At 43.3% G+C, this 11,690-nt stretch overlaps 1 protein-coding gene across 2 annotated transcripts; it reads right to left on the bottom strand.

Moving 5' to 3' along the window:
* Window positions 1–1,759: 1,759 nt before the first annotated feature.
* LOC308678490 (neurotrophin-4-like) lies at window positions 1,760–11,014 on the bottom strand. 2 transcript variants are annotated; one of them, XM_081345701.1, is made up of 3 exons: window positions 10,836–11,014; window positions 3,560–3,918; window positions 1,760–2,560 (listed from the first exon to the last, which is right to left on the bottom strand). In XM_081345701.1, the coding sequence occupies exon 3, from the start codon at window positions 2,539–2,541 to the stop codon at window positions 1,927–1,929; it is 615 nt and encodes a 204-aa protein (XP_081201827.1). In that variant the 5' UTR covers window positions 2,542–2,560; window positions 3,560–3,918; window positions 10,836–11,014; the 3' UTR covers window positions 1,760–1,926. The 2 variants fall into 2 exon arrangements, with proteins under 2 accessions (XP_081201827.1, XP_081201828.1); XM_081345702.1 differs by lacking the exon at window positions 10,836–11,014 and adding an exon at window positions 10,335–10,455 and having other exon boundaries at window positions 3,560–3,791.
* Between the last annotated feature and the right edge of the window lie 676 nt (window positions 11,015–11,690).

Here is an 11,690-nt window from a genome sequence, read left to right as displayed (position 1 = left end):
GCAGGCTCTTAATACTAAAAATATCCATACCTAAACCAGAGTGGGCAGCCTGCAACATCCAAATTATATGTTTTTCTACATCATCTGACAATGATTAGTGAAAATTGATAGTTCTGACAGAATATGCGCAGCTCTCAGCCTCCCTCACCCCAAAATGTTAAATATAGCACCTGTATGGAGGAAGGTTTTTTTTTACCTTTGAAGGAAGCATCTGGTTGATCTTCTCTAGTTTCAGAAGCTAAGTAGGGTTGAGTCTGGATAGTACTTTGATGGGAAACTTCAAGAAATCCCAGGGTAGTGTCTATACCAGTGTTTCTCAACCTCAGTGACGTTCAGATGTGTGGACTTCAACTCCCAGAATTCCCCAGTTGAAGTCCATACATCTGAAAGTTACTGAAGTTGAGAAATATGGGTTAGACTGAAAAGTTGAAAGCAGTTCAGAAAGTGGCCATGGCAAATTGCTTCTGTATCATTTCTAAGAAAATTTCATGAATGTGTTCATGAAGACTTGACCTCTGATTAGGACTCTGCAGTGTTATTTTCAGCCTCCAGGTGGCATTAAAGGTCATAGAGCAATCCAAACAGTGGCTTAAGTGGAGAGCCTGTTCTATGGGCACTTCAAATGTCTTAATAAACAAAAATATTAGAAAGGCTGAACTGGGGTGTTAGGATGGACTGGATGCAATCCAAGTTTTGCGTTCTTGAGTACTGGCTTCCTCTGCTTCCCCACGCAGCCACCCCCAACTCCCAAAAGTAAATATTCATAACAATGGAAAGTAAGTTAAGAACTTTGTTTTTAATCCCTCCAATGCACACACGCACGCGCACGCACGCACACGCATGCGTGCGCACACACACACACACACACACACACCTAGAAATGATTTTCCCACAAAATAAATGCACACAAATAAGTTAATAACATGGCATGATTGGATCACAGACAGACTCTTAACTGGAGGTGAGGCAATAAATAAGAAGAGAGGGGCAAACTGGGGGGAAAAAAGGAAATCCCGGAAGTAAACATTTTCCACCTCAGAGACTGCTTTTCAAAACTATTCCAAAGGCCTTTGGTGGTGAATCATGTTTTTTCAAGACATAGTTTGGTAAAGGTAGACAAACCTCCCACAACTACTTTAATTTTCTTTCCAATGCATTCTCTAAAGTTCTAGCTGTGTGCACAGAATGGAGGTGAGGCCCAGCAGGTGTGGCTGCTGGCCACACATGTACAGACAATGCACTCTCAAACATGCCCTAAAACAACTTTTTAAATCATGTGCAGGGAATCCTTGGCAGATGTGTGGAAATGGGAAATGTTCCCCGAGGGTAGGCATTTTGAAAAACCCTGAACTAGTAGAGTGCACAGGAGGAAAAACATTGGGGGGGGGGGAAGTAGTGAGGACTGTAGAAAAGAGGGACCTTGATACTCATGCCTAGATCACAAGCAGTGATTACTGAGATTCTCTTGACTGCAAGACCCGCTAATCTGTTCTGCACTACCCACTAATCTCTTCTGCAGCCCTCCAGCCATAAGCAATACCTAACTTTTTTCCCAAATAGGACTTTAAAGTTCCTCTTCCAGCCCATTTAACAAGAAAAAACATGCTTCCACTTAGGCAGCAAATGCCCAGAGCTTATGGCCATAATGATGTACTTCCCCCCTAGTTTTGCTACAGCACAAATGGAATCAGCAGTGTAGCCCAGAAGCTGTCAGTAGAGACCACCCCCTTCTTTTTTTCAACACACACCTGTACATGTAAACACACACACACACACACACACACACACACACACACACACACACACACAGGCCAATGAAAGCTGAGTTAACTTTAGGAATCATTCCAATCCATGACTGAACATACTAGAGAACTGGCCATGCTTTGATTGACCAAAATGAGATCATGAACTATGCTCCTTTCTTTTCTACGTCCGGCCAGTGCGTGTGAGTAGGGTGCAGACACAGGAGGTGTCAATCCGGATCCAGCGCCAGCCAACAATCTTGTCAGAATCCATAGTCAGAGCCCTCACGTAAGACTGTTTAGCCTTGCACTCAGAGATCCAATGGCGTCGATCAACACCCCGGCAGCCACCCACAGTTCCGCCAGCGGGATTACACTTGGTCTCAAAGAAATACTGCCTAAGGGGGCCTGTAAGCGTCTGGACCTCAGACAATACTGTCACCGTTTTGCCACGGATGTCGACAGCTGTCCGTTTGTCTGTCACCCAAACGTTAACACTGTCACATACAGACATTTCTCCCCGGCGTAGGGACCCTTCCAATGACCGTTTGGACTTGAATGTTCTATTAGCAGCTTGTCCGGGTTGGGTACTGGAGTCCTCCATGAGGAAAAGCAAGGGGGGCTCTTCAGGAGCTTGGTTAGATAGAGTGACACGTGGAGAGAAGAGGTCCCAATCCCTCAGGGGAGTCTCAGCCCAGAGAGTATCAGTGGTGTTAAGGAGGATATAGCTATTGGGAAGGGGGGCAGCCTGGATGACACAGAGCAATGGGGTGACCATGGCATGGAACAGAATAAGCATCACTCTGCACAGCGGGGACCTGTGCAGAAAAAAGAAAGCAACAATAAATTGACATTGATCATCAACTCTCAGCTCTCATCCCCTTTCTTCTCCTTTTCTAGCTGGGCCAATTCCATTCTCAACTCTATTGAGAAAACCCTCATCTAAAAGGATCTCAAATGGTACAATTGCAGCAGCCATCTTAATTCTTCCCAGAATACAGTGTCTCAGATATTCCATCAAAGCGTCTCATTGCAGGCAAAAGTAAGCTGTAAGTAGTTCATGCAGAGTCCTACCAGCTGGCACATTTGTTTTTCTTATGTAAAATCTCTGAGAACAATGGAACTTTCAGTGTATCATGTTTTCCAGCAAATGCCTCTTGGTGTCCAGACTGGACTCAGTTTATAAAAGAATCTGATGCTATCAGCAAAGGAATCGTGAGATTAGCAGACCGTCAGCTAATATTGAACTAAACACAGCTCAGTATCCCCACTTCATAATTGTCAGTAACCAAGTACAAACTGCTAGAAGTATTAAATTCCAAGATAAAACTGACTAAAGAAATAACTTTCCAGTCTCCCTTGTATAAATCTAAATCTAGGCCAGATTTCAGTAAATTGTGTTTCTTACCATTCCCATAAAAAACCCATCAGTAGTTTTTCATCCCTCACCCAATTCTTTTTTCATTAGCATAATTATAATAAACACTAGGTCACTGCATACCTCAGAAATGATTCAGAAATCTTCAGACCTCACATGAGTATAGTTCTCTTTGCTCTTCATTAAAGAAGCTTTAAGAGTTCAAGATGTACCCTTGGAACAACTTGGTTCATTAAAGGAACACCTTTTTTTAGGTTCAGAAGGTTAAAAAAACCTCATGCGTGAGAGGCATTGTGTTCATGTGGGATCTGAAGTCCTTCTGAGTGATGAAAATTCCAATAAGCACTATATATGCTTCCCTCCCGAAAGAAAAGGAATCCAGGTTGATTCAGGAAAGCTTCAATAAAAGCACACAGACAAAAGTGGGTAGGAGGATTACCTGTGGTTCAAGCCTTCCTTCGGCCACAGTCAAGCAAATCCTGGGCTTTATTCATGACCCCCCAGAGTGGGGTCTTGCTTGGATGTTTGGTGATGCAAGCCAGCCTGTGTTGTGAAGACTGTCTTTTTGTTGCCGTGTCTCTCACAGGCACTTGTGACTCTTTGCTGTTCATGTGTCTGAAAGACGGGACTTCTCAGGTCCCATCAAATCTCATGCTGCATCCTTGCTTCTGCTGAGATAGCAAAGAGAATGGTCCTCACCCAGAGGTAAAAAAATTGCCTCACTGTTGATAAGGGATGGCAAGAGGAAGATGTGAAAGAATATGGACTTGGCTGAGAATTTGATGTCACTCATAGGATCTGGCAAAAGAGGGAAACAACACCCTCTCAGTGAAGAGAATATTAAACTACCATTCTGCCTGTAATCATTTGCCATCTAGATATGCTGAATTATAATTCCTATTTCCCTCAACCAAATAAATTGATGGAGGGGTGTGTGTGTGTGTGTGTGTGTGTGTGTGTGTGTGTGTGTGTAGAAGAGAGATATATGCATCAACAGCTGGAGTACATCAACTTGTAGAGATTTTTAATATTCTACAAAATGTAGCAGGCTTAGAAAATCTATATACTTATAAAATCTAGCAGACAGAAATCTCAATAGGTTGGTCAGATGGAGGTTGGTCCTATATCTTGAATACATATGAAAATTAATGTAAATTAAATTCTTTTACATTGAATGCTACTGGTATGCAAACTCCTAACTGGAACATGCTATTTTAAAATTGCTCATACAAAACTATGTCCCAGACTTAAATGACCACAATTTTGATCCAGGTTTAAACCTGGCTATATTTGTTCCCACTGAAACCCTGAATTAATGTTATGTTTTCAACTGTCATCTTTTATAAAACCACTGTCTTCCAGCCCAAAGCATGAAAGTTACAATTGCTGCATCTGGAAAAGCCAAAGGACACAGAAATATAGGCTTTTCAGAAAGAATACATTCCAGAATCACATATGAGACAATGGGACAAGACAAATGGAAATGCTCAAAAGGTGCTGAAAAATATGCTGGAAATATTTAAAGAAACTATCTTTTACAAGTTGAATTCCTGGCACTGACTGGATTCCTGGCACAACTGCTATATAAAAAAATATATTCCCCACTGAGTCTCGTGTGTGTATGTGCCTTTGAGTAAGTGTTGACTCCTGCTAACTGCCTGGACAAGTCCTTGCACTTTTCTTGTCAAGTTTTTTGGGGAGTAGTTTGCCATTGCTTCCTTCCTAGGAGTGAGAGAAAGTAACTAGCTCAAAGGCACCCAGCTACCTTTGTATCTAAGACAGAACTACCTAGAACTCACGCTCTCCCAGTTTCTAGTCTAATGTCTTAACCATTACATCAAACTGGCGCTCAGAGACTCCATAGCACTACCCAATTACTTTTTATAACAGTCTAACTAAACTTCCAGCCTCCAAGTATGTTAGATTACGATTCCTATGCTGTTTTCTGCCCCCCCGACACCTCTCTCCCCCCTCCTTCCCCACTAAAAGTGGTTTTCAGTATGCTAGCAAGGATGCTGGATATTACACTAGAACTTTAAAAGTTCTCCCCTCCTCCAGTATGGAAAAAAAACATTCAGGGGATTTAATCTTAACCCCCCCCCAATTGGTACCATTTAACTCTCAATATAGAAGGGACGTGGTGGCTCAGTGGGTTAGGACGCTGAGCTTGTCGATCAGAAGGTCGGCAGTTTGGCGGGTCGAATCCCGAGTGCCACGTAACAGAGTGAGCGCCTGTTACTCATCCCAGCTCCTGCCAACCTAGCAGTTCGAAAGCACGTAAAAATGCAAGTAGAAAAATAGGGACGACTACGATGGGAAGGTAACAGCGTTCCATGCACCTTTGGCGTCTAGTCATGCCGGCCACATGACCACGGAGACGTTCTCGGACAAGTGCTGGCTCTTCGGCTTTGAAACGGAGATGAGCACCAGCCCCTAGAGTCGGAAACGACTAGCACGCATGTGCGGGGGAACCTTTACCTTTTTAACTCTCAATATACCTAGTCAACAGGACATTAAAGATGAACACAACTGGGAGAGCACTAGTGAGAGAAAGGATGCTGCAGAGAGAATAGATTCTTTGAAAAAGCTTTCTTGTGCCACAGATTAAGAATATTCTTCTGTTGAAGTCACAAGTCAAGAAGCTGAACAAGACATGAAGTTAGAGACTATTCCCAAAAGCATACACTCCTGTGGCACCTGCCTTGGCCACTGGAAAAGGGATTAATTAAGCACCTTTTTTGCCCACTGCTCTACCCCAAACCAAGGGCAGCTGATGAAGCCTACAAATTCTCCAGCTGCTGACAGGAGCCAGGGGAATGGGATCCAGATGTACTAACATCTGGAGAGAACTACCACAGGGGGGGTTGGGTTTGGAGGGTAGCTAATCCCTCCTGCCTTTGAAACTGACACTGGGTCTATTTCCCCTCCCTTTCTTTTCCCCTCCCCCCTAGCCTGGGCTAAACTAAACCCATGCAATATGCATCATCACTAATGCTGAAGGGGGGAGACATAGGAGGGGGGGAATGAGTATGTGGGGCCAGAAAAACAAGTTCCCTTATTCCATCTGAATGGCAGGGAGAGAAAAGGAGAACAGAATAAAGAGAATGTAATATAAGAAAAAAGAGTTTGTTCTTAGAACATATGCAAGTACATGTCTATTTCTGCTTAATTTGCTAAATCTGGTCTCCCAGAAAGAGTACGAGCTAATGTGAAGAATGAACCAAAAGGCGGGTAATGAGCAGCCCATATTCCTACTTTGCCTAATGAAGGACAGAATAAAATAAAAATAAAAAGAAGTCACTCTGTTGAACAATGAAGCTCTAATAGGTAAGGCAGAGAGAGAGAGAGAGAGAAAAGAACAAAATTTCTTCTTTTGCTTTCCTTGGTATTAGCAAAGGCAGTTTGGGAAAGACCACAGAATATGTTGTTTTCTGACTTACAAAAGGGTGAGAGTTGGACTCTTGGGTTCTGTGAAAGAAGAGTGGTGCCTAGTGGCTAAGCAAACAATGTTATGCCTCAACCTTAGGCTATTTGCATAAGCATTTTACCCACAATGCCCAACGCTCATGACCTTGCTCCCTCCTATGGGAAAGAGAGGGGGCTGTGATGTGTGAAGCTGCAGGCACTTAAGGCAAGGGGAACCAGCCCCTGCTTCAAGGAGGTATGTGTAGCTTAGTGTAGGGCAGGCTCCAACATGCTCTTCTGCGGCAATACCACTCAACAAGCAGGGAGCCTTAGCTATGTCAAAGATGTCCACAGTTCTGGCTTGAAGCTCTATACAGAAAGCTCCTGGTATTCCATTCATTCGTTCTTTCCTTTTTTTTCTGTCTGGTAATATGACAGGGAGGAATCTTAGCCCTTTTAGATATTTTGGCAAGAATTGCATCTTAGCATGTATGAGTTTCTTTCTTTCATTTTTTTTGGCAGGGTGTGTGTGTAAGTGTGTGTGTGTCCTTCCTAGTTTTCCCCATTCAATTCTAAGGAGCAAAGCTGCCAAACAGTCGGCTTTGGCAGCAAAATCAGCCATTTGTGTGTGTGAGGGAAAAAAATTGCCTGCTGCTCAGCATACCATCTTCTGGAAGTCCTCTTTACTCTATATGAGCTTCTGCCTGAAGAAAGCCTAGAACTCTGTATAATACAATCAAGATCCTACTATCAGTTTAAATGAGATGAGCATTCTGTGGTTTTCAGCTCCCTCCCCACCTCCATTTAAAAATATAGTAGGAGATTCATCACTAGCCTTCCCATGTACACATTAACATAAGTGGAGTTCACATCCTGAGCTCTCTATATGGTTTGGTTTGATTTGCTTTGGCTTAGTGTCTTGCAGTATGATTTGCAATCATGGTTTATAGTTAATGTAGTCTTTCATCCCAGTCAATAATGTTTTGTTCAGTAAATTACAACTGAGACTTGACTTGGCAAACCAGACTAACCTTTACTTAAAAAGAAGCTGAAATTTTGAACACTTTAAATTCTATGTCTGATACTTGAGACATTTGTATTTATGAAACATAGACTATCTAGGTTTTTATGCAAAGAATTATTGGCTTAAATTGGCTATTCACTTTGAACTCAGGTAATCTCTCCATAGGACCTATTTATCCTACCTAGTTTTAACCATATCTTATGGAGCCCACACAAGATATGCTTTAGAATATCAAGAAGTAGCCACAATGGTGGGATTGAAGCCCACCTTTTTTTCTTTACCTGCATCATGGTGTGCACAGAAGCAGTTACAATCACACCATTGTGGTCAACCATTTGATTTTTTCGACCATAGCCTGTTGATAGTCCTGTCCAAGTCTCCATCCTGGTTCTATCCACAAATCTCTTTTCCCTTTATATGATAGCATAGCCATTACCTGGCTTGCAGGCATAAGCCGAAAAGTCTGAGATACCAAAATGAAGTAATATCCACTTCCACTCAACTCTGTACAGGAATGCTCTGGCTTCCCCCTTTGTATTAACTCTTGAGATACCCCAGTCCAATAGTTCTGCATGCAGAGATCTTGGGGAATTCTAGAAGATTCACGGCCAGAATTTGGACTCCTTTGAAGCTGAGAATTACTTTGGGACTTAAGGAGTCACTTTAAAAAAGAGCCCAAACCTGTGAATCACAAAAATCTTTGACCAATTTGAGCCAATCTGGATACACAGGATCCAAGAACTGTACCTAAAGTTGACCCCAAGTAAGTGCAAGTGGATATCGGTGTCTTAAAGTAAAACAGATCAGCAGAAAAGGGCTTCTGGGGTGCTAAGAGCTTCATGATAGGAACACTGAATTTTTTTCACCTCAATTAAGTGGGAGAAATTAAGAAAAGAAATGGGTAGCCAATAATGGGCCTTAGATGAAAGTGATAGTGACCTCAGTTCAGTTCTAATATTGAAATAAAATCTGGATGTGCACAAAGTTACTCTATTCTTGATTTCTATTTTGTTTGTAATATTCTCTGATTCTAACAAGTAAAAATATTAAGTAGATCCAACAAGTATTTTAAGTCACACAGCTGGGCATCTAAAATTAATTAAGATTATTGAAAATTGAAACATTGGGCTTATTCAGAAGACCAGCAGGGGTAGGGAAACTAGGAATTATTTGAGATTTCATTTAAGCAGTGATTTAAATCTGGCAGCACAAATTAGGAAGAACATGAAAGACCCACATCAACACTTTAAACTTTTGTTTCAGCTATACGCAATTATTCTCATCTATCTTTTTAGCACTATTTATACATTCCAATGATGAATACATATCTCAAATGCACAAACGTACATGTACATTAAAGGAAAAGTCACCAGCTGACCTGTACTGAATATATGATAGATATCTTTTAATATCTCTTCCAGTCCTGATTAACTATACTTAATTAATATATCTGCAATTAATTATGTACAATATAAATATATTTCACTGTTACTGACTGCTATCTTCCACTACAAACTACTCTTGAATCATATTTCCCACCAGTATTGTTAGAAATTGTATTATCTCCACATAACATGAAATGAAATGACATTCTTGCCCACTCAAATTGGGAAGGTGGAGAAGTAAGAGAATGTGGGTGGATTGACCTCCCCCCACATATTTGCTTCCTAAATAACAAGCTTATTTGGGGGAAGGTCACCCAAATGAGTATTATTGGGTGTTTGTATTGTTTTTAATTGTTTTGTTTTATAGTTTAGAACTGTAAGCTGCCCAGAGTCACTTGACTGAGATGGGGGACTATAGAAGTGGAATGAATGAATGAGCACTCAGGCCCTATCTCCCTTCATCAAACTTGTAAGAATTACATAAAGTTTGGTTAGAGAGCTGTTCCTCAGTGGTCTTCTACAGATGCATCACCATATAATACTCAAAGTTTCCAGACAATATGGGAATTAGTTCTGCTAGTTAATTAGAATTGGAAAATTAAAATTCTTTCTCCACACTGGAGAAAACGGGCCTCCAACCTATTGTATACAACCTATCTTTAACCCCACTTCCAGTCTAGCAATTGTGGTGATTTAAATACAAGATTGTCTTTTTTTCTCATGCTATAGAGGTCAAAATTCTCATCCACCTTCCTCATTAGCATTATGGAAAGCATGTGCATTGCTAGTGTGGCTTAAGTCAAAGCCAAGGGAAGAGATCGTGCAGTGGGGAAGCAACCCTGTTTTCCCTAAGTATTAAATTGCTCTCCTTGCAAGGCACCCAGAGATCCTGCTTACCATCACCAGCAGGTAATCCAAAGCAGGCAGGGATATTTCCGCTTTTCTCTCTCCAGCTGGTTTCTATCTAGTCCTGCTCATAGGCAATTGTGGGAATGTGAAATACGGCGTATTGATTATGGCTATATCCTTTCCCTTTCTGCTTGCCATCCATTTACCTGGAGGTACGAGGACTAGGGGGGGGGCGTTTCTGAGAGAGGAAGGCAGGGCAGCCTCCCTGCAGAGGAAAGAATATTGGGGAGAAGGAAAATAGCACCTAATCACTTGTTAGTGTACTTCACAGGGAAGTCACTACTAGATGGGGTTGCAGGCCTCCTGGTGTCCCAGAGAGAAAAGTGGATTTCTGGCTGGAGAGCACTCATCTCCCTCAACTTGATGCCCTCTGGAGGAATTGCCCGGATCTTTCAATCAGTTTTCCGGCTAGGAATCCCACCCAGGTGGAGGGCACCTAGTCGAGAGAGACGGGTTTCCAGAGTCCCTCTCCGCCGCGACTCGCCTCCTACCTTTAAAGTGCCCCAGACGCCTTCTTCGGGCTTCCAAACACTAAGAGGAGCTCGGCGCCGTCGGGATCCCATCCCCTGCTTTGCGATTCAGGCGAACAGACTAAAAGCTGCTGGAGTTTGAGGCAGGGGGGTGTGGAAGGCAAGAGTCGGCGGAGGCTCCACTCCCCAGCTGGAGGTGGGGGAGTGCAGGAGAGAGAAGAGAGAATGAAGCAACGCCGCCGCTGCGCGTGGGGGAATGGGAAAGACCCTGATGGAGAAGGACCGGCGGAACTGGTTTGGAGGTGCCGGAGATGGATGGGGAAGGAAGGATCGAGCAGGAGGCATCGGGTAGAGACGAAACGCCGAAGGGGGCGGGCGGAAGGGTGGCTCATGGCGCTGAGGTAGAGAGCAAACGTGCAGAAGACGACGAGACAGCGACGGGATGAGGAACGTGGAGGTGGACGGCGGGAGAGCCTCACTTTCCATTCCTAGCCTCTGCCTAGCCTGCCCGCTCTTCCTTACCTGGCTGAGTCTCTTCCGCCGCCTGGCCCGGGGTTTGTCTTGCCGCTGTCACTCTCTGAAAAGCCTCCTCCGCCGTCGCCCCCCTTCCTTAGCCGAAGCCCATACCTGACACACGCCCCAAGGTTTGGAGTTGTTGCCCGACCCACTTCAAAAGGGGGGGGGGAGAGAAGGGAGCTGACGGCCGCAGGAATTGATGAGGACTAGTCCCCTGCCTCCTGCAATGGAGAACGGCTTCCTCCTTGGGCAAGCAGTTCATGAGGCCCGTTTCCAGCCTTAAACCCGGAACTCCCCCCTGCAGGCTGGGGTTTCCGAGAAGAGACCCGAGGCAATCAGGTTCAAGTTCGTTACTCTGTCGCCTCTGCCCCGGGGCTGTTTTTTTTTTTTTGCCCTGCACGGAGATGGAGCTCAGGGCGGGAAAATCGTAGGGAACAGTCTTTGCTATAGAAATCAAAAGAGGCTCTAGCCATCTCCTCCTCTTCCTCCATCACCATCACCACCATCATCATCAGAAGGAAGAGGAAGATACATTAAAACAAAATAATACACATCCAGAGTGACAACACTTAGAGCATTTATAAAAAAAGAGAAAGGGTCTGTACTTAACTTTTTTTAATACTTTTAATAGGTCCAAGCCTTTTCTGCCTGTTCCTACTCACTGAGTGGTCCTGACACTAGGGTGTTGTAAATGCCAAGCAGTATGGAAAAATAAGCCTCTGAAGCCTCTTTAGTTTGAAAATAAACATGCAACAAATCTCATTCATTATAATCAGAATGAAAAACTAAATGAAATTTATTCTGGCAAAAACTTTTCATGTAGGCCACTACTTCAGAATACACAGGAAATGCTATCTCTGT

The sequence above is a fragment of the Vipera berus genome (assembly GCF_964194415.1).
Source record: "Vipera berus genome assembly, chromosome: Z".
NCBI lineage: Eukaryota > Metazoa > Chordata > Lepidosauria > Squamata > Viperidae > Vipera > Vipera berus.
Note: the sequence above shows the minus strand (reverse complement) of the source record. Positions and strands in the feature narration are given on the sequence as shown.